The sequence below is a fragment of the Sminthopsis crassicaudata genome, chromosome 2 (genome assembly GCF_048593235.1).
Source record: "Sminthopsis crassicaudata isolate SCR6 chromosome 2, ASM4859323v1, whole genome shotgun sequence".
Lineage (NCBI taxonomy): Eukaryota > Metazoa > Chordata > Mammalia > Dasyuromorphia > Dasyuridae > Sminthopsis > Sminthopsis crassicaudata.
The window spans coordinates 179295989-179320103 of NC_133618.1; the positions used below are offsets into that span (position 1 = coordinate 179295989).

The following is a 24115-nucleotide window of genomic DNA, read 5'->3' on the forward strand; positions in this document are numbered from 1 at the left end:
GTGTATTATCCCATTTGATCTTTACAATTAACCCAGTGGGGTACTTGCTATTATTATCCCTGTTATGGGCCTGGACTCTTGTACTTGAAACAAGGATTCTTATGACAATGGTTGTCTAGTTTAGCATGGTGATTTATTAATCTAAATTCTCTAAATTCAGTATGATTGATTTAATCTTACAACAAATAATGGTCCTAGTGATTTAATGATTGGTTTATACCCAGTGTAGAGCATATAAATTGTAACAAACTCAACCAGAGTCAGGAGCAGATTCATTCATTCACCTGAACATTAGATCTAGAATCAGAAAGTCACAGGTTCAAATCTGACTTCTGACACTGGCTATATAATCCTGGGCAAGTCATTTCATCTCTGTCTGTCTTAATTTCTTCATTTGTAAAATGAAGGTAATAATAGTACTCACCTCCAGGTGTTGGGAGAATAAAAGCATAAGATATTTGTAAAATTCTTTGCAAATCCTAACATTTAAACACTATTATTATCAATAAATGCAAAACAAAAATTGATAAAGAAGATAAAATATTGGAATAGTAAACATTGGAGGGGTTATCTTTTTTTATATAACCCCTCCAATGTTTATAATACCACATTATGGTGGAATTGTGAATTAAACCATAAAGGGAAAAAATTTGAAATTTTGCAAATAAAATGACTAAAATGTGTATACTCTTTGACCCAGAGATTACACTATTAGCTATGTCATGTTGTGCCACAGTTCTTTTAATTGTTCTGCATCAGTTTCCCTAAATTGCCCTGCCTGTTTCCCTAATTGGTCAGTTTCCCTAATTGGTCCTGTCTTACTTTCCTTAATTGTTCTGCCTCAATCCCCTTTGTTGCAAACCACACCGCTCCAGTTCATTAAGACTGGTATAACTCAGAAGCTATAAATTGTCAATGTGTAAACTCAAAAAGGGGGAGTCTAGATTTTGTATCTCTAGCTAGACACTTTCTTACCTCCCAGTTTGTTAGAATTTATGGTCCTACCCCCCAACCTGTCAGAACTGGATTGATGGTTCCTGTCTGGAGATTCCTGCTCACCAGAGTTTGGACTCCACCCCCTGCCTTTGTTTGGTTACTGTGTATAAATATGTCATTGAGAACTCATATTGGCTGCTAGATGCTGGATTCTTAGAGAAGATAGTCTCATTCAGTCCTGGGACCAAACCATGGATTCATTTGGCCCTGGTAAAAGTCTCCCTTTCAAATGAAATATTAAAAACACTCTAATTTCTATCTTGACTCAGTTTCTCAGGCATTATAGTTATAACAAGCTAACTGACAAAAAGTAAAATAAAATATTTAGGACAACTTTGTTTTGTATGTGTGACAGAAAGAAATGGAAACAAGATAGATGTAGATTAGAAAACTGCATTAAATTGTGATGAAATATTTTTCTGCTGTAAGAAAGTTCACTAAATAAATATACAGCAATATGGAAAGATTTTTTTATGAACTGAAGCTGGGTGAAATAAGCAAAGTCTGGAAAATAATATATATAATGATAAGAACATGAAGAGAAAAAACAAGGACCTCAAAAAAAATTACAAAAAACTGAATGTTATCACAATTCCAAAAAACTGATGATGAAACATACTTTTTACTTTCATATAAAGAGGTAATGGTCTCATAGTGAAGATAGAAGCATTTGGGGGAAGGATGCTAACCCATGAGGGAACTTGTTTTGCTTGACTATACATATTTATAGTTTTGTTTTTCTTTCAATGGCAGAAGGAAAGGTGGAAAAAAGATGATTTGGAACTGAAAATCAGACAATGTTTTTTTAAAATGAATAAAAAAGAAGAAACAATGTTTTGAAATTACAAAGAATAAAGTTGATCCCAAAGAATAGATGATAAGTTGCCTAACTCTGTTCTTCTATATGAGGTAAAGAGAATGATCCAGGGTTCATTGAATATTGGGTTCCATAGAAGGATTTTTGACATTTTTTTTGTTTTTGCTTTGTTAGTATTTTTTTTTGGGGGGGAGGGATGATGTATTGATTGATTTTTCCTGAATTTTGTCTTCTCTATCTTTTTTTTCCTTTTCTTTTTTTTTTTAATTCTTTGTTATGAGGGATGGTACTTTATTTGGCCTTGCCACATCACTTACCTGGTTTTAAGAAGCTACAAGAAATTGCTGAAGTTGATATAAATAAGAGTTACATAGCAAGCAAGCAAAAAATTTAAAAAGCACACACACACACACACACACTGTATGATGCTATAAATTGACGTTCATCCCTACAGATGCAAGGAATTCACCCAGTTGGAGGGGAAGGGAAATGTGTCCAAAAGGAAATATGCTCAAAGTTGGGGTTCATACAATGAAACTACATACTCTTCACATCAGTTTGGTTGAGGAAAAGTAATCAGTGTCAAATATGGGAGGGGACATTTCTACTCAGACCCAGATGTGGTAAAGTTCTCAAGGTCATTTAGTGTTAAAAGACTTAGTTGAGTCTCTATTGGGGGAATTTGTTTGTTTGTTTCTTTGTTTTTTAATGGGGACCAGAAACCAAGAGAGGATCTAAGTTAACTTTGAAAGACAGAAGGAGAACAATTCACAAACAGGAATTATTGGTCAAGAGTTTTCTCCAATTACTGATACAAGATTACCACAAATTAGAACAGTGAAAAAGTAAAATGTCTCATAGGCATTAAGACCACTTTGCATTAAACAACTCCATATTGCAGTCCTGTCTTTATAACTATAATATCAAACAATATAAAGTTTACAGTGATCACAAATGCTGTTCTGTGAGGGTAGAAAGAGAATGGATACAGTAAATAATAAAGGAAATGTAAAAACATAATTTAATAAAAATCTATTTTAAAAAACTGGATTTAACCTTTAATCAAATAATGACATAAATCTATATGAAAAATATAGACTACATAAGTATCATTCTTGAACTCTGAAGTTAGCCAAAGTGCCTTGAACCCTACCAGGATCACCCAAACTAATCTCATCAAAATACAGGACAAGCCCCAATGGCTTCTTGGCATATGTACAATGGCTGACAAAAAATATATAAAAAATTAAACAGGATAATGGATTTAATGTTAAAAAGAGTTTCAGAGCCCATATAGTCCATCATTATTTTAGGGATAAAGAAACTGAATCCTTTAGAAATCCAAGTTAAATGACCTTTTCTAAGATATCATCAAGTAATATTTTAATATTGTAATTAAAACTGACATGAGGTTCTCTATTTGCCTGATGATACCTTCTATGTAATTCTTCTGAAATGTTACAAAGGGTGTATCCCAAAAAATCTTAGGGTAGTTTTAATTTTTAACAGAAATTTGGAACATCTTGTATTTATATGATCAGAAACTCACCTTAAATGCTGTGGTTTACCCTAAAATCACTGATATTTGTTCTTTAATTCTTACAATGACCTTTAGCAAAAAGTAATAAAACATGACAAGATAGATTAATCTGTAATAGAATATACCTCTCCCCCTATAGAATATGAACATGTCCACTACTACCTTGTTAAGATGGCAAGTGATCCCTCCAAACTGGTTTCCAGAAACTGGGATGGCTTCCAAGATGATTGGGTGGCAAGGACTAAGGAGAGATAAAGTTCATTTTACATTCCTCTATACTAGTGCCATTAAAGAGACTACCTCTCAGCCCTTTTGCTTTTTTCAACTTTCACAGACCCAAATGAAGTTGAACAGAGGTGTTTTCTGAGTGAAAGAAGCCTGAACACTATTCCTCCTCCCCAGAAATTTTGGTGATGCCTCAGGCCAAAAACAAGTAGTAACTGTCCAACTTCTTACCTATACAGTCAGAGAGAAGATAGCCTTTGAGTTGACATACCAAATAGCAACAACTAGGGTCCTCTGAGATTCCTTACCTGAGCAAATGTCAAAAGCTTAACAACTCAACACTAATGGGGGCTCATAGGTTGTTGGGCCCCAACTCCTATGTACATTAGGAGAGTGAGGATTTCTGTATTTTAGGTAGTACACTTCTAACCAGAGAAGGAAATTTCTTGGACAGCATTCTTCTTAGAGCAAGAAGATTGCCCTCATGGCCTCCTTGGCTATATGAGTAGCAAAAGGAAGTCATGATTTGGAAATAAACAAACAAGGAATTTTACACTTGCACCTCAAAGTTGGAATCACAAATAGAATTGAGTTTGTTTTTTTTCAAATAACACAAATTTGCTAAATCTCAGGCTGTTACGCACTGACAGTACAAAGAAGGCTGACACGCACTGACAGTACAAAGAAGGCTGACAGTCCCTTTTCTTTTGAGAAAAACTTAAATCTAATGGTGGAAGAAGAAATAAATAGCATATAAAATGTATACAGTAGTTAAAAGGTCATCTAGGTAGGGAAGGGGTTTTAAGCCTCTTTTATTTGGTGGGATCTAACTGTCTTCAAGGAAACTGAGACCGTGGACAGAAAGGAGAGTAGGGTTTAACCAGTACAAAGGCAAGCAGAGAGGAAAGATTGTTATATTTGAGGAATTGTAATTAGGCTAGTTGGTGACAAAACTAGACTACAGGAAGGTTAGTAAAGTATTAGATTCGCAAAGTGGGAAAGGGCCAGATTATAAAAAACTTTATACGTATAGTATTTTACAGTGATAGGATGTGAATCCATCTTCCTGACTACAATTCCACTTTGCACAGACCAAGAGCTTAGTAAATATGATCAGCTGCACTGAATTCAGAAATAGCCAGCGTATTACTTACTGCACATGGTCTCATAAGCAAAAACCGCAAGTCCCAGCCCTGAGCCCTCCCCTCCCCCATTTTTACTTTCCGTGGAGCGAAGGACTACTAGGCAGCCAATGGGGTGCTCAAAAATGGGAGGGGTCCTGAGACTGATTGGAGTGTGAGTCCTTCTGCCCACTAGGGAGCAAGGCTGAGGATTCCACACGCTTCTCCTCCCCTTCTCCTACGCTAGGGTGATAAGCCAAAGGAAATTTGAGTAAAGGCGGGTAAGGGTCTGGGCGGGCTCTAAGGTTGTGGGGCGGGGCGCGCGCCTAGAACGCTAGGATTCCGCCTGCTCTGTGTCGAGATCCTGCCCAGGATGGCTGCGGCTCAGGAAAGGCGCTGAGGATGCCCGCGGGATACCTAGTACTCTGCGCTCTGCTGCTGGCGGCGGAGCAGGGCGCGCGTGAGTCGGGGGAGCAGGGACACTTACTGTCTGACTGCAGGGCTCGGCATCCAGCTCTTTGTCTCCCCTCCCCAGCGGCGACCGCTTCCCTCCTGTTCCAGTAATGCCTAACATTGCTTGTAGGCAGCTTCCACCCTCCACGCATGAACCTTCGCATGCATAATGCCTTCTCCCCTTCCCACGTAATCATCATCCTTTTCTTTTTTGTTGTTGCAAACCCTCTCCCAGACTGGTTTTTTTTTAAGTGTCTGTGAGCGCAGACTTCCCTTCCCCGTCTCTCCAAGATACACACACGACCCGCCTTTTCGAACGAACTAATTATCCTCGTTTCCACGCAATCTCAGGCATTACTTCCTCCCTTCCCACAGTGGACCCAGTCTGTTCCTTCCTCAACCCGTCATTCTCTCGATGAAGTCTCTCAGTGCACAGTTTCTGGAAACAAGCAAGTTTCTTGAGCCTGGAGGCAAACTCCCCTTCCCCCAAAGCAACTTCCCCCCTGTATAACCTCTAGCAATGTACGTTTGTAAATTCCCGCTCTTTGTCTTCATGAAGCTACAGGCTACTCTTTCCATGCTTGAGTGCGATCTTCCCTTCTGCCTTCGCTATATTTATGCAGAATTGGTAGGCCAGGATTAACTGTCCCAGGTTAGCTCCTGGAGACAAATCGGATTGGAATGCACAGTTCTTCTCAAACTCCTTAGCAAGAAGGAGGAAGTGGACGAGGTGCTGTTGGGAGGTTGTTATAGGGGGGAAGGGGAGGGGAGATAAATTTGAAACAGGAATTGTAATAAGATAGATATAGAAAGGGCTTCTTAATCTTTGTTGTGACTTGCAATCCACTAACAGTCCAGTGAAATCTAGGGACACCATTATTCTCAGAGGGGAAAAAAAATATTTAATACATTTGATAAAATACACAGGATTCCAAAATAGACCTAATTATATTGAAGTGTACTTCTCAGAATATTCTTAAGAACTAGTTCCTAGATCCCAGATTAAGCCTCTTCCCAGAGGAAACTGAGGTTTACACCTAAAAGTAGAGAGGGCTCAAGATGGCAGGTCTGAAGAAAACTAACCATGAGATGTGGACTTTTAGTCCATAAGATCATAGATCTAAAGAGTCTTATTTTATAGAAAGGGAAATTGAGGGTGAAATTATTTGCCCAAGGATTTCACAATGAGGCCTCAATTGGAGTACACACACAGTTGAAAGGCAGGATGCAATTTCTATGTACTTTTCGTTTTGCACTGGTTGGGTAGACAGTTTACTTGACTGGATCCTTTTCCAGAAGACCAGCTCTGGATCTGGAAATCACCTCAGAAATCCTCAAGCCCAACCCCTTCTTTTAATCAGGAGTCTATCTGCCTGAGGCCACAAGGATGGATTAGAATTAAGAGAGAATCTGAGATGTGTAGGAAGAGAGATGGAGCTCACTATGAGTAAATTTAATTTTCTTCCTGAAGCAGGAAGTCTAACCACCTACAGAAATCCAGAGTGAGGCATAATTGAGGAGAAAAGCTTTCATAGTAACAGTCCTTGATGAAAGTGTGATAGGCAGTTAATCAAGAAAAATCGATGAGCACTTATTAAATATTTATTGTATACTAGGTTTGAACATGATAGTATATAGCACCTCTTGTAGGATCCCATGATGCTATTTATAGTAGGACTTCTTAAACTTTTTCCATTTGTGACCAGTTTTTTGCCAAAGAAATTTTTATGCAACCCTGTCACTAATCTGGCAAACCCCACCAGAAACTCCTTGGATTCATGACACGTTTGATTTTGAATTAATTTTCGGTGGTTGTGTCCAGAAACCTTTTAATGTTGCCAAGTTTTTTACAACTTCTATAATTCATTTATGCAACCCTAAATGGGGTTACAACCCACAATTTAAGAAGCTTTGAGTTATAGGACCCCTCCTACTTCTAGATTCCTATGGCAACTTGTTCTTAGAGAATCACATACCAAGAATGCCCAGAAATGAGACTTTTGACTAATACCATACAATACTTGGGCCAGAGATGGCCTCCACAAACAAAATTATAGAGACCTGTCCGTATATTTCTGTTTCATAGGCTTACTATCTGTATAATCATGGTCAAGTTGCAACCTCTATTTGCTTCAGTTTCTAAAACTAAAAAATGGAGATAATAATGGTACTTATCTCCTAGATTGTGAAGCACAAACAAGATCATATTTGTAAAATGATAATTATATAATTCCATTGTTCCATAATTCCACTCTATAATCTAGCTATCATTATTGTTGTTGTTGTTATCATTATTAAACCACTTTTCATTATGATTTAGTGAACTTGGAATCAAGAAACTTGGAATCCAATCCTGGTTGTGCTATCTATTAGCTGTGTGGCTTTGGAAAAAAAATCTTATGGTGTTGAGCTTTAGCTTCCTTATATTGGAAATGAGGATTACAATGAGAATCTAAAAAGGGTTGTTGTAGCTGAAGTACTTTAAAAACTGCAGTATTTTTATCATAAATAACATCATAATATTATATGTTATGGCTATTTTCCCACAACATAATGAAGAAGCATTGTCCCCTTTCTTGTCAAAGAGGAAGCACTTTGGAGAGGAACACTGAGTCAAAAGTGCAAGTTAATGTTTGTTCTGTGATGTTTAAAGATAAAACTGTTGGTTTAGTTTTTGGTTTTTTATCCTTGAGAGGTGGGAAACAATGTCACCTAATCTTTTTCAACACTTCTAAGACATTTGTGTCTGGGACATCTCAGATATGGTATGTATGGTATATATCTAATACCTTAATTTTGGAAAGGGGAGTTACTTTGAGTTCCACAGAGAGGTAAAGTTCACGTAGCAATTCATTGAATAATTCATTGAAATATTTAAATCTTTGAAAGGCTAGGATGAAAGTCCCTAACAGGCCTTACGTAGAACAGAAAGGAACTTATTACCTGATTGGTTGACATAATTTTGTTTTTTGCTTTTTGCTTTTTCCTTTTTAATTTATTGAGTAATCTAATTCCCATTGGAGTAAAGTAATATTTGAAACACTGAAGTAGGGAGTTCAAGGCTCTTTACTACATAAGGCATTATTTTCCTCCCTTCTTCTTGTAGGCCTCTGCACAGTGGTTTATTACTTTTATACTGAGCAGTATCTGTGGGCATGGCTAACTGTCTCAGCTCTTCTTCCTGGATGCCTGACTCAAGGCCTAAGTTATCTATGGTTCCTAGCAGATGGTCATCCAGTCAGCTGTTCTTTGGTGATTGTACATCTCTTGCATCTCGGCATATGGAAACGGTAAGAATAAGCAGAATTCCTATATCTCGGGATTCAAAATGAATCATTCATTCATCTATTATTCATTCCTCCATTCATTCACTCAGCAGGCATCTCTTAAATACCTCTTTATGCTAGGAACTGGACATACAAAGTCATTCAATTAATTAACCAATCAATAACCATTTATTAAATGTCTCTATATACTAGACATTATAGTAAATATTTGGAATACAAGAATAAAAGGAAAATAGCTTCCATCCTCAAGGAACTTACAATCTATTGGAAGGATTATATATATTCATTAATATGTATAATACCCACTTCCCAGGATTTTTACTGATACACACACATACACACACACACACACACACACACACACACACACACACATATACATATATATATATATATATATATATATATATATAGCATTTATTTCCCAGAATTCTTATGAACATAAAATGAGATGCTATTTGTGAAGCTCTTTGAAAACTAAATTGCTATATAAATGTAGCTATTATTATTATATCTGTAACATTGATGGTTCTGGGTGTTACAGTAAAGGAAATAGTTGTAAGGATATCCTTGTCTTCATATTTTCTTTGTCCCTGAAGATTTAATCAACTAAACCCCTATTATATCAATTAACCAGTTTTTTAGCCAGTGAGCAACATAATGGTCCCTCAGGCTATAAGTATAGTTACCCAAAAAGTTTCTTGTAAGCATTAAATGAGATAGATAATTTTTGTAGTGCCTGCTTCACAACAGTGCCTTGCACATAAATGGTGCTAATATGGTACTTATTGCTCTTCCCCTTCCTTCTTCTCTGTCTCTCAAAGATTGTGGATCCATTTAAAAATTTGGAGACCTAACTCAATTCTGTCTTCCAGCTGAAAAACAGAGTCAGGGAGACTTGTTCTTCCGAGTCATTTTCTTTTCTTTGCCGAGGCAATTGGGGTTAAGTGACTTACCCAGGGTCACACAGCTAGGAACTGTTAAGTGTCTGAGGTCAGATTTGAACTCAGGTCCTCCTGACTCCCCACCTAGCTGCCCCTTGAGCCAGTTTTTAAACATCTGTTAAATACTTCCATTTTCTTTTAAAAAGAGCTTTGATTTCATCAGTTTAGGGAGCTCTTGATAAGGAACTTCCATTGTAGTCCCTCATCTGCAACTTATAGCAATGGAGAATTACATGGGAGCATAGAGAGGATTAAGTGACTGTCCAGGATCATACAGTCTCTATATATTAGAGGGAGAGCTTAAATTCAGTCTTCCTGACTCTGAAGCTAGATCTCCATCCATTATGCCCCACTACAAAATGTATACAAAGCAAATAAGGTAATTTCTGAGGAATGTGTCCAGTAGAAAGACCACTAGTTGTGGAGGCAGATGATCTGAATTCAAATTATATCTCTATATTTTACTCTCTTATTATTAAAAGGTAGTAGGTGACCTTAGGCAAATCACTTAAGCTCACTAGTTTTCCATTTCCTCAAGACTCTGAGGAGGAGGTTGGACTTGAGCTGGGAATTGAAGGCAAAGTTGGAAGGACTCCTATATGCAAGCAGCCCATAAGATCACGTATGCATGTAAATGGGCTCCAAGAGAAGAATTCTGTGAACTGTCTAAAAAAGTCATGTGTTGTGCTAGAAGGATGAAGTGATTTGGAAACTGAAGACAAGTTGGAAACCTGCCCCCTCTCATTTATTTCCTTTATCAGCAATTCTCGTTAATCTTTCAGAACCTTATAAAAGTGATTGAGATCTCAGAGATTCCCTCCAGCTTTGAAATTCATGATCTGGATTTCTGAAGGCCATACTGCCTTTAGCTAAAGGCTGATTGATGTCTACAGGTTGTCTAAGAATAAGAAGTTCTAAGATTATTTTCTGTTTGGTATGCTTTGCTGAGTTTGTGATAAAAATACATTTGTGTGTGTGTGTGTATACATGGGTATCTATATCTATATGTAGAGAGATATGATATATATGAAATACTATATTTGTGTGTTAAAAAGACAAAACCTAGGAGAGATCCTTGGAATATTCCCACAGTTAGGGGACGTGATGTTGGTGATGATACAGCACAGGAGTCTAGAAAGCCTTCTAGGAGAACCAAGACCTCAATGCAATGAAATCCCATAGAGGAAAAGAGAATTGTCAGCAGCGTCAGCTACTTCAGAGAGGTCAAGAAGTATTGAGTAGATACCCCGGGTCTTACCAGCTAGAGTTCTTTTGAATTGGAAAGAGCAGTTTCTTTTAGGTGGTGAAGGTAGACTCCCACTTGGCAAGGGACTAACAAGTGAGGGAATTGTAGCAATGAGAGTAGAAGGTTTTTTTCTAAAAGTTTGTTCATAAAAGGAAAAAGTTATAGCTCAAGGAAATAGGAGGTATTGATGCTTGTTGTGGTCCTTTTAAGACTAGTCCTTTCAGATTGATTTATTCCTTTCTGATTCCCAACCCCTCATAGCTGAAGAAGCTTGGACTTTTGATTCACAAGTCCTGGTCAAAAGCACCCCTTTGAATTCCAATAGGAGATATCGGGGCTCTCACAACCCTCATCGGATCTGAGCCAACTTGGGCTGTCCCAGCCCCCATTCTAATGATCTACTCAGGTTTCCCAACCCCCACCAAGCAAATTCTAGCCCTTGATGAAACCCAATGAGGAACCAAGTTGGGACTCCACCCACAGGCCCCTTTAGCTAAATCTCTCATTATAAAAGTGGAGTTCTTTCTTTGCAGAGGGTCGAAACATGCCAGTACCATGCTTGGCACCACAGACTCTATGTCCACTAGAATCCTATTTCCGGTGCCTTTTATCTCTACCTTCACCTTTTACTAACTAGACTTTAATTTTACTTCCAAATCCCAAAATAATCCTCTTTTATCAATCTAGGTTTTCAGGTCTATAAATTTCTTTACAGGGGACTCTTGCACCACTACACCTCATTTAACTCTGCATCCTTGCGCCAAATCCAAAAGGGATTGCAGGGGAGCTCTATTTGACTCCCTGTATCCCGTACCTGCCACTAGACCTAAATTAACTCTTATTTCATTTAGTTACCCATATCTAGATCTCATCAGTATTTTTAAGAATAGGAAAGACCAGGGAATGTTTGTAGCGAGCAAGGAAGAAGCTAGTAGATAAGGAGAGACTTGAAGATTAGAGGGTTGGAATGATTTGGGAAGGCAACTTTTATTACCTGTGTTCTGTCTCTATTCATGAAACCCAGTTTGACTTCGGCCCATTTGTTCATTCATTCAGCCAATCAATCATTCATTCAGCAACTATATTGAGCACTGTATGCAAAGTTCTCTTCTTGGTTCTTGGGAAAGTACAAAATTTAGATAAAACACAATTTCTTCCCAGATGGACCTCAGTATAGAAAAGGATAGATAAGATGTAGGCAGGAGTAATAGTAAAAAACATAATACATTATAAAACCATTTTAAAAATTCAAGGTGCTAGGTAGACACCAACTGATGAAAAGATTCTAAGAAGCTTACCTCTGAGGATATGTAGACTTATGACATTCATTTTAGTCCTAAGAAACTTTGGCCTAAACCCACATCATCCTTAACCCAAGGGAACATTAGGGGAATCATCTTATATGTAGACTCAAACCAATTTTTTGATCCTGTGTGAAGTAGGTCTAGATATCCCCAAGATTTCACATCCCTAGTTCAGATAGCCTCAGGTAGAAATACACCTGCTGAGCATATCTGAGGTTTAGATATGCACATTCATATCCACATTAAAGCAGGCCTATTTTTTCAATGTACTTAGCTTCATTATCATCCTATGGATCTCAGAAACTTATAAAATTCCCATATGGAGTTAGGATTGGCCATAATATTGGTCACTCTAGGAGTGAGAACTGCAGTTTAATTCAACAAATTTTTTTAAAAACATATTTTATGTGCCTGTGGCTCTTCTGGGAACATAGCGTTAAAAATGGAAAAAAATAATGTATTTCTGCTTAAAGAACTTACAACCTAGTATCTGTGCCATCCCAGAAGTGCTTTTTTAATGTCATGAACTCCTTTGGTACCTAAGGAACCTTTCTCAGAATAATGTTTTAAATAATTGATGGAAATGCTTGATTTCATTTTAAAATTACAAAAAATAAGAATGTAATTTTTTTCATACAAGATCATGGGTCCCCTAAAATTTAGCCATATATCCCAGATTAAGAACCTCTGTCCTATTCTGTGATAGTAAGAGGGTTATAATATATACAGATGATAATGTTTATTATATAAATTTAAATCTTCTATCAACTTATAAATTATATTACAATTTCTGAGAAGAGTTGGTTGATAGGAAATTTTTATCAAGTAACTTTTACCCACTAGCTGTATCTAGCTGTATCTCCTATGGATAAGTAGGAGAAGCCTTCTTCCTTTTTCTTATGATAGACTTTCAGATATTTGAAGATGCTTTCTTATTTCTTCCAACTTCTCTTTCCCAAGCTAAACTTCCTTTGCTCCTTCCTTTGATAACTTAAGGTCTCCCCAGTCTTCTCATCATTCTTGTCATCCTCCTTCTCTATATAGGTACCTCCAGTTTGTCAGTATCTTTCTAAAATCTGCTCTGAATGAAATAATATTCCAGTTGGAATCAGACTCTGACATTCTAGATATTATGTATCTCTCAGCATATGCCTACTATTAGCTTTTGAAACTGCTAGTCACATTGTTTCCCCATATTAATCTTAGGACCAACCAGCAACTCCTGGTATTTTCAATTTCTTCAGGAATGACATCATGGTTTTGTTCTACTCAGGCACTGGGATGTCCTCTTGGCAGTCATAGCAAAGAAAGAGGAACCTCCTGGATTGGGAAAAGTGCTGCTGCAACAAGGGGATCTCTTTGTGCTTCGGCTGCTCGAAGCCCTGATCCAGATGGGGCCCCACCTCCTGCTGCAGACATATGCTTTTGTAGCAAATGATTTAAAAGAGCCTGTCTCAGGTAAGAAGAGATTGTAAGCCACAAAATAAACCATTTATCCATGGAGACCTAGAACATATTTGTCTTTTTGCTTTTTTCAGATGTTGCTAGTGACTATCCCAAAATCAATTAAATCACCGCATTCTGCACTCATGGGAGTCTTCCCAGTTTCTTCTGAAATCATCCATTTCATCATTTTTATGGCACAATAATACTCTATTACATTCACAGATCATAATTTGTTTAGCCTAATAGGACAACACCCCTAGTTTCCAGTTTGGGCTCACCGTAGAAAGAACTGCTATAAATTATTTTGTCCAGATAGATACTTTTCCTTACTTTCTGATTTCTTTCGGTATAGGCCTAGTAATGACGTGCAGAGTTTGGTAACTTTCTCTGCATAGTTGCAGATTGCTTTTTAGAATGACTGGACTAATTCACAGTTCTGCCAATAGTGAACCAATGTACATACTTTTCCACAGTTCCTCCAACATTGTTCATTTTCCTCTTTTGTTATCTTAACAGTCCAATAGGTATGAAGCAGAACCTCAAAGTTGCTTTAATTTTCATTTCTCTATTAATGGCTTATAGCATTTTTATATGATTGTTGATAACTTGAATTTCTTTCTTCAAACATTTCTTGTTCATATTCTTTAACATTTATCTACTGGGGAATGGCTCTTTGTTTTATAAATTTGGGATTGGTTCTTTATGTATTTTGGAAACAAAAACTTTATCAGAGAAGCTTGTTTACTTTGTATATATTACTTTTCTGTGGACAGATTATTTCCCTCAATAGAACTTAAGTTTCATGAGAATGAGGATTGTCTCATTTTCATCATTGTATCCCTAGAGCCTTGCATCTCAAGAGTGACTCAAACTTCATAAATGTTTGTAATTTGATTCCATAATTGAATCGCTGTTGCTTATTTTTAAAATGAGAATAATATATTCCATAGGTACTGTACAAAATAGCAAAATAGTGATAAGAAGTATTTTGTGCAATATGAGTTATCCATGTTATTAGAATTTAAGATGGGAACAGTACTTAAGAAACCTTTGTTTCTACATAAAAAGAGGTTTTGAGAACTATTTTCATTTTGGTTTATTTGGTCTTGTTTCTTTCAAAGCACACAGAGAGAGCTTAATACAAGCAAACAAGTATAGGAAATTACTAATTTCGTATGTTTATGGAAAGAGGGAAAAACTGTTTTAAGCAAAATAAGCCATGGATATTTAGCACTGTTCTTTTAAAAGAACTAATATAATTTGATGGAAAAGCAAATTTAATTATATTCTTGAATACTAATGAGCTAAAATTTCCCATAAAATAGAAGAAACTTATAAAATGAATTAGAAATATAATATAAAATATACCAAAGGATTCTGTTTCATTTTTTTTCTAACATTTCCTTTGTAGGTGTGAGTGCAGTCCTGTCCTGGTCATCTCTGTCCTTGTCTCTGGTCTCCTATGCTCGTATCATGAGCATGATAAAGCCAGGACATCTGTCTATGCCATGGGCTGCCCTCCTGTGCCAGTTCCTTTGGAGATTGGCTATGTTGGGAACTAGGATCATAACACTAGTTCTGTTTTCCCAAGTCTATTCCTGCTGGGTCTTTGTTGTTGGAGGTGAGCTGAGATTTCTTTTCTACAACTGCTTTCAATATGTATGATGGCTTATTCAACTATAGAGTCTTAATTGAATTTGTATATAGTACTCATGGAAAAATGATGTATTCCTTAATGGAGGAAATTTTTTTCTATAATTAGCAAACATAACTCAAGCAAGTTTCATCCTGCCCCTAACCAAACTGTGTGTACCCTTATGCTCTACTCTTAAGACTAGCCAAGTATGGGCAACAGGTCATTATCTAGGTATTGAGAGTAGATTTTACTATAAAAGTGAATACTGATTTCCTCACAATCACTTGAAAAGATTGGCAATGACTGAAACTATCATTCTGTAGGTAGTTCCACAGTACCACAGACAATTTCACACTTAGCTAATCCTCATCAAACTTTGATTCTATTTCCTAGAAACAAATATATCAGTGAATAATAGAAAGAAGGAAATTATTGGGGTCAAGAGGAGGCTCCAAGAGTTTTTGCCATTCTTACAGAATTTCAGAGTTGGCGTGAACTCAAAATCACCTAATTTAATCTGTACTTGTATAGAAATCACCTCCTTAATGTCTATAACATTTAGTCATCTAATCTTTACCCAAAAACCCCTTATAATGAACTCACTACTTCCCAAAGCAGCCCATTACACTTTTAGATACATCTGATTGTTAAGAAGCTTTTCCTTACAACAAACAAAAATTTGCCTCTTATTACTACTTGCTAACTGGAGCCAAGTAATTCAAGTCTTATCCTTTTTCCAAATAAAAATTTTTCATGTTCTTGGAGATAAGTATCACACACCAACTCTCCATTCAGCTCCACTTCTGTAAGTCATATCTTCTTGTTTATATCCCCAGCCCTTCAACAGATCCTATAGCAGCAGAGTCTTGTTCCCAGTCACCTTACAAGTATATTCTATGGGGAAAAAATTAGAGATACATATCTCAGGTGAAATAGGCTCAGTTTTCTCTTTGAGCCTTTTCAAAGGATCCTTCAAGACCATTCTGTGACTTTTCCCTTCCCAATCTGATTTTCAAAATAAGGTTGGAGCCATTATCTTATACAAATATGCTGCTTTTTAAAATGTTTTTGTATTTAAATGTTTATTATATATTTTATTATATATATATATGTATATATAATGTTTTATATATATATAATTAATATATTAAATACATTATAAATGTGTTTAAAATATGAAAAATTCATCTGGATCTGATATTTAGGGGCTGATTTTCAATCCAAGCATATTTCTTGAGCTCTGTCTATATGATCACATTTTCCCCAGTGATAAAGAAATTCCCTTGACTTTGAACACATTAGAAGTCTCCCTGAATTCAAGTTATCATTGGCACTCTTTAAAAAATTTGACTCTCCTATCTATGAAGCATCATTGATATTGTGACAAATGGAGTGCTGGTTTATTGTCAAGATGACTGAATTCAAACACAACCTCTGATTCAGTGCAATCAGAGAAGGAATTCCCAAACTGATGATACTGAGGAATGATTGAGAAAGTTATGGGTCCTTGACATAGGGAAGGACAGTAGAAGCAAGACTGCTGGTGATACTGGGTTTGAAACAAATCCCTGACTACTTACCATAATATATATATATTAAGCTCATACCCCAGACAGTTACTGGTTATACAATCCTTGGCAAGTCACTTATTCTGTGTGTTCCTAGTTTTCTCATGTAAAATGTGGGTAATAATATGCCATATCTTCCAAAGTTTTTGTGAGCATCACAAAATATTTGTAAAATATTTTGTAAATCTTAAGGCATTCTATAAATGCTATTGTTTTTAATATTGTATTTGGTTCACTTGTTTTCTATGTTTCATATTTATTCTGGGTACCACATCTCTTCTCTGGCTTAGTTGATACAATAATATTTTATGTTTGCCAGAGCTCTGACTTCTGCTCTTTTCTCTCCTTGGTTCTGTCTCCTTCCCTCCACTCTCATGGGCTGAATTCTCTATTATGGAATTTTTTACAGGTGCTCATTGGTTAGTGATGACCTTCTGGCTTGTTGCTCAACAGAGTGACATCATAGACAGTACTTCTTGTTGGAGATTGTTCAATCTGCTTGTAGGAGCTGTGTATGTCTTCTGCTACATCAATTTCTGGGACAGCCCTTCCAGAAATAGAATGACCACATTTTATATAGTAAGTGATATTTTATCTTCAAATAAACTTATTTCAGCAAGCTTTTATTTAGTCCCTCCTATGTGCTAAGCAGCTAATGTGTTAGCTATTGAGGCTATGAAGACAATAAACAGTCCTTGCCTGCAAAAAGCTTACATTCTACTGAATTATGTTGGGGGTGAGAGGGAGAAGAAAAATATTTAAAATAAGTCAATATAAACCACATACAACATAAAACAAAGTTAATTATCCTTTTTTAAAAAAGATGAGAAAGCTTAAGGAAAAAAAATTTAAAAACAAAAACTTCTGATGGAAGACAAATGATAGTTACTTGGATCTATATGCCTTATTCACCTCCTCTTTTTTGGTGGTGTAGATGTGGGTAGGGAGATAATGGAGCAAAACAAACATTTCACTGAGACAGGAATCAGAATGAGCACACTTTTTTTGGACATTACCAATATGACAATCCGTTTTGCTTAACTATGCATATTCTTTGGATTTTTCTTTTCAACTGTGATTGAGACAGCAAAGAGTAGGAGGGAAGTTGAGAAGGGAGAGAAGAACTAGGTAGGAGAGAAAAACTAGGTCTAGGACTAAAAGGCTTCAGGAAGAGAACAGAAAGAAGGCTAGAAGAAATTACATACAAGCAAGACACTTGTGAAATTTACATGTTGAATTTATTATATACTTAAAAAGAAAAATAGACTGTAAGAGCCAGGCACTTTCTCCATCTGTTCTATCGCTGGAAATCCTCTTTCATTCTACAGTGTATGTAGAAATGTTCATTTTATTTGGTGTTTATGTTCAGAATTTTTAAAAGAAAAATGAGGGGAGTGGACCAGCTGTTCTCTAAAGGCCTTCTCCCAGTTTATGTCTATCATCCTACCCCCTATGACCTTAGGCAATTCACCTTATCAATTTAGACCTTAATTTTCCCCTATCTCTATCTTAGGCAGAAGGGGCCAGAGGAGGGAAACTGAAATGAGTGATCACCATGTGAGCCCTTCCAAATGTTTTTATACTGCCAAATAATGCAATTTGTGTCTAAGAAGACAATCTAGCTTTGAGTTCTGGAATCCTTTACTGGGTGAAAAGGATACATGACTGCTAGGGCATGAATCAAAAGAATTATGCTAACTCCTTTTGTTCTTATAGATAATGTTGATGGAGAATATAGTCCTTTTACTGTTGGCCACAGATTTTCTGCAGGGAGCATCGTGGGGTATCATGTGGATGACAGCAGGCATTATGTCTGGATTTATTATTGGTAAGAACACCAATCACTTTCCCAACCTGCTGGCTTCTGTTTTCCTTCAATGAACTTCAAGAGAAAGAATTATCATGAGGAAATTAATAAGTGTAGGATATAGGAAGAGAGCAATTTTTATCCTGAAAGAGGCTTGAGATGTGAGCAGTTTCCTGACACCACAAGATAGGTCAGTTTTCTTGTCTTTGTGAGGGGATTAGACTTGATGACTTCTAAATTCCTCCCAGCTCTAAATGTACAATCTTATGGTCCTGTAGTTGCAAAGATATTTTGTGGGAAAGGGGGCCTACTGTGGTATGTTTAAGGTTAGTTACTCGTGTAGAGATGTTTTATCAATATTGTTTTTTTCTTAGTAGGTAAGGGGTAGGTTTTGGTTGCCCAAGAAAATAACCTGGTAGGTATCCCTCTAGATTAGGGAACTAAACCTTTTTTCTGAAATCAGAAAGAGGAACCAAAAGGAGGGAGCAGAGGGATCTAGAATTCACTAGCCCTAAAAACAAGAGAAGGGCCAGGGTAAGAGGCAGGCTAAACTTTGGCATGGCAGGTATCAACAATGGAGACAGGCATCTACTTCACCTCCTATAGTTATTGTTTCGCAGTTCAGAGTGACTCTTATGACCTGCTCTTCCTACTCCTCTGAAGGAATGCTTCCCTGATACCTAGATCAGGTGAGATACACCAATGGGAAAGCAAAGCAACCTTGAACTTATGTCCAAGGAATGAGCTTGTTCCATTGCTTCTTTATTTGCTTGATTCTATATGGTAGAGTTATACTGGGATTGCTCATCTATAAAATCCTTCCTTTACAACTACAGATGTTCTGAGTTAGAAGGCATCTCAAGGAGCAAATGGCCTTTTTTCTAACCTGGAGTTTACTAGATAGTTTGAGAAGTTCCTTGCAACTCTGAAATAATGTAATATTTATTTTGTAATCTGTAAATGTATGCCTAAATAAGAATCCCAATCTGTACTGTACCCAACAAGTGGTTATCCTGTCTGACAACCTCTGATAAGGGGGAGGGAGGTGGTGCAGTATAGAGGGATTTTTGGGGGGGGGGGGCTGTCCCAAAATGGTCTCAGGCCATTAAAGAGAAAGCTGAGAGATATGGGGAAGGAGAGTAAGATCTGACTTTCTTTCTGCCTTTCCTTTTCAAATATACTACCCCAGACTATATATTCTAAGGATTTTTATAGACTTTTAGAATATTAATGAGAAGTCAGCTCAGAAACTTTCAAAGTCTCTTTCTCTCTCCCCCTCCTTCTCTTTCTCTCTCCATGTGTGTATGTAAAATCTTAGGAACTCTAGTAACGTGTTTTTTCCCCCCTTATATCAAACCAAAATCTGCATCTCAGCAACTTCCTCCTAGCAACTTTCGCGCTTTTTGGGACCATGCAAAACAAAGCTAAACCCTCTTTTATATAAATACTTGAAAATAATTTTCATGTTCTCCCTTCACCTAAATCTTTTCTTCTTCAGACTAAACATACCTATTTTCTTTGACCAATTCTCCTATGACATAATCTCAAGGCTTTTACTGTGATGGGGAGGTAAGCTGTCTTACCAAGTGGAGAGGGGGGAGGGAGGGGATATTGAGGAGGGGAGGGAATATCTAGTTCTCTTAGTTTCTCATTTTCTAAAAAGCATGTGTCTCATGTAATAAAGAAATGGATTTATATATGTAAAGTACACATGTTTGTGTACAAATAGATGATTATGGGAAATTTCTCAATCTTTTAGTACCCTAGGCAATTTTTTAAAGACTAAGTTGGATACTAATTACCCATCTAATTTCTGGAGGAAATTTGCAGAACATTAATCATAATAGCTAACTTTTACATAGCATTTTAAAGTTTGCACAGTTTTACTTAAAACTTTTATTTGATTCTTACTCTGAAAGTTAAATGCTCTTTTATCCCCATTTATAGTTGAGGAAATTTAGGCAAAAGGAAGGCAAGTTCATGATCAGCTTCAGATACCTGTCTTCCTTTCTCCAGGGCCAACATTTTATTCACTGCACCACCATAAGTCTATATGTATAAATGTATGTATTACTATATATACATATATATACATATATGAATATGTATACATAATATACACATATAGAGCTGGAAGAGATTTTAGAATTCATCTGGTTCCTCCTTTCCATTTTAAAAATAAGGAAACTTAAGTAAATTGTCCACTGGGACCTTTTTGTGCTCCAACAGCTATGGAAGTTCATTGATTTTCCTGGGTCTCAGCTTTTTCATAAGTAAAAAGAAAAGAATGGCTCTTTCAGAATTATCTAAAACTCACATTCAACAGCTCCCCCATTTTCTTTCCCCATATCTCATATGATGATACTCAAAATGAGATTCCAACCAGTACAACAGGAAGCTTTAAGAAGCAGTGTGGGAGGGTGACTGGAAAATATTCTGTTAAAGAAATTATTGCCAAGTCAACACGTCTAACAAAAATAAATTGAGCTGATGAAAAGTGATTAAGATGTTTTTGTTCAAGGGAAGTATTATTTTGGTTGTGGAAATTCCATGCCCTGGAGAACTCCTGAGGAGCTGCCTGAACAGCTTTAGACTACTCACATTTTAGGAATTCTATTGTTCCTAGAATATACCAACCAGTATATTTGCAAATGGCTTCTAAACTTCTAAATCATCACCCTGTGTATGAAATTATAAACCTTATAAAAATACATACACATATATTCTCTCTCCCTCTCCCCTCTCTCTCCCTCCCTTCCTCCCCTTTTCCTCTCTCTCTCTCTTTCCCCCTCCCCTCCCCTTCTCTCCTACTCCCTCCCTTTCCCTCTCTCTCTCTCCCTCCTCCTCCCTCTCCTTTCCTCCTCCCTCCCTTTCCCTTTCTCTCTCCCTCCCTCTCCCTCTTCTCCTATCTCTCCCTCTTCCCCTCCCTTTCCCTCTCTCTAAAGAATTTATCCCAAAATCAACATCCCTGAGACACTGTTGTTTAAAAAAAAATTAGAAACTATTCTAATTTAATACTAAGCTTTTCTTTAATAGGAGATGATTAGACAACTAGAAGTCCAATTTGGTATAATTCATTTCAGCTTAACAAAATGTTAGTAGGTACCTAACACATGCAAGGCTAGCATAGTAGATACACTACTAGACTTGGATTCTGAAAAACATGAGTTCAAATTATACTTCTTGTACTCACTAGCTATGTAACTGATCTAGAGAAGATCTTTTGACCTTTCTATTCTCAATTCCCTCATCTGTAAAATGGAGGTAAAAAGCTCCTGAGTTGTTATAAGTAACAAACAGTATATAGGTAAAGTATGTCAACATTAGATTAACAGAAATATTAATCTAGGCACTGGTGATACAAAAACAAAAATAAAGTAGCCCCTGTCTTCAAGAAGTTTATATTCCACTTAAGGAATAGAACATGAGAAGAAAATATGGTCCACAGAAAGGGTGCTAGATTTGACATCAGATTCTCTATCTGCCTCTCCCTATTCACATGACCTTGGATAATTCAGAATCTAACTAGATCTCAGTTTCTTCATTTGTAAAATTGAGTGAACTTTTATTAGAGCATAAATCATTGTTTGAGAGCTGGAAGTATAGTCTAACCCCCTTGGTTTTTACAAATGAAGAAACTGAGGGCCAGAGAGATTAAATAACTTGTAAAAGGTCACATAGGTGGCAGAGCCAGAATTCAAACCCAAATGCTCACACTCCAGTTCCTCTGTTTTTTCTACTGCACTATGTAACCTTTAAAAGATGATCTTTTCTATTCTAAGTCTGATATCCACCACACAAAGATAAGTCAATTCAACAACAGTTGAAGAGGGCACAAACATTAATACTTGGAAGCATCTGCCAGTCTGAGGACTTCCACAAGATTTTCTTTTGGTGGTTATGTTAAAAAAAAATAACTATAAAAATACTTTATCAGTGAGATGCATTCCATTAGGATAATGTAGAATAATGTGAATAACCTCCTGTTCTCTTGGTCTTTTTCAGGCTGTGTCTCACTTATACTTTATTATAGCCAGCTACACCCTAAATCCACAGAAATCTGGCAGGCATTTATAAGGAAGTCCTGCAGCACTATAGACAATGATAAAATCGAAAAAGAGCCTTCTTCCTTTCACTGTACAAACCCAGGTGAGGAAAAATCAGAGAGCCTAGGCTTGTACCCAGTGGAAGACCCCAAAGTACCATACCAAGGAAATTCCTTTAGCATAGACTGGGGAGCTTCTGTTGAGAGTCAGACTGTAAGGGAAGAGGTCACTACCAAATGGCACCACCACTGGCTGTTAGTGAAGCTGGCCTTAAAAACTGGTAACATGTCCAAGATTAATGCAGCCTTTGGCAATGATGGCCTAGGCTGTGTTTGCCCACCCAGCTATGGAACAACTAAGTGCTTTGGCCCACAAATGCAGCTTTCATTTTCAGAGAAACAATCCCCTTTACCTCATAAACAGCATGTGATGACATCGTTTCCAAGTTCCTGGCAAAAAGATTTCCCAGAAACAAAAGAGAACCCTTTGGAAACCTCAAGTTATGTCACTCTCTCAAGTAGTCAGCACAGCTATGTGCGCTCCCAGAAGGTTATGCCTCTTGTTACACCAGAAAGATCTGTTCTTTCTCTGAAGAAAAGAGGGCCTGTCATTCTGCAAGGTGACCTTCCATGGAGTAAAAGCGATGACCAGGAAGATGGTTTCAGAAATCAAAACATAATACCTTGGAGGCAGGAGAATGATGCAGAAAGTCCCACCGGACAACTAGGAGGAGCAGGGAGAGGAAAAGAGAACTCTACATTCTACTTCAGTGCTACCATGGAAGGGCCTGCACCCTATCACAAGGCGTCCAAGACATCTCCACAGGTCTCCCTTGAGAAAGGGGAAATAGAAAAGGAACAGCAATCCAAGTCTAACTCCAATCCTTTGGCATCAAAACCTTTTCCAGTCACTGTGGCAAACATCAGCCCAATATTGGGCACAAGGCTGTATGACAGGAGTCAGTGTAGTCTACCAGGGGCATCTTCTGCAGGCTCAAGATGGGAGGGGCCTCAGGAGCTCTGGGGGGTTCCAGAAAACCGCTATTTGTCTGTTGGGACTTGGGTGTCTATGATGAGGCGCAAACTAAAACCTTCAGAGGAGCCTTGTTTCACATCCACCCCAAAATCAGATCCCAAAAAAGATGCTGACAGACTGAGTGAAAGGTTAAAGCAAGAAACAAGCTTTTTTTCTGATTGAAGGCGGGAAATCCTTGTTTCAGAATATTCCTGGAACAGTTAAAGAAACAAGGAAAGACTTCCAGTATTTTGTATGGGTCTCCTAGAAAACTCCTTAGCAAGAAGGTGTTGTGATATATACTAACAGAAAAAGAATCCACATCAGTGAGACTCCAGATACTTCAAAATATTGAAGTGATAATCATGATTAAAAGCAATTATAGACTGATAATAAATTTACAGCACATGTATCAGTAACAATATTAGAAATTGTATTTTTATCTTTGGACTTTTTAATTGAAAACATTTAACAACAGAACCCCTGTTCTGGCTTCTATATTCTGGCAAATTGTTTTTGTTTATTTATCCCTTTCTTCTTTGTTGTTGCTTAAAGTATTAGACATCCCTCCATTAAGAACAAACTAATAACCAGTTCACATGACATATCCTGATTCTTTTTAACCAACTTTTCTACACTTCCCTCTCCTTCTCATTCCCTAAAAA

The 24115-nt window shown here is 37.1% G+C and overlaps 1 protein-coding gene and 1 long non-coding RNA gene across 2 annotated transcripts in view; one reads left to right on the forward strand and one right to left on the reverse strand.

The window, feature by feature from the left end:
* Positions 1-5627, reverse strand: part of LOC141555241 (uncharacterized) — a 71544-nt gene extending 65917 nt beyond the window's left edge. The window contains exons 1-2 of the long non-coding RNA XR_012486127.1: positions 5187-5627; positions 3516-3594 (exon numbers count right to left, since the gene is read on the reverse strand). This is a non-coding gene — a long non-coding RNA (uncharacterized LOC141555241). The remainder of the gene's footprint in view (positions 1-3515; positions 3595-5186) is intronic.
* XKR5 (XK related 5) lies at positions 5019-23881 on the forward strand. Its single transcript, XM_074287939.1, has 7 exons — positions 5019-5159; positions 8259-8442; positions 13207-13391; positions 14791-15000; positions 16993-17162; positions 18300-18411; positions 22396-23881. The coding sequence occupies exons 1-7, from the start codon at positions 5102-5104 to the stop codon at positions 23631-23633; spliced, it is 2157 nt and encodes a 718-aa protein (XP_074144040.1). The 5' UTR covers positions 5019-5101; the 3' UTR covers positions 23634-23881.
* Positions 23882-24115: the final 234 nt, after the last annotated feature.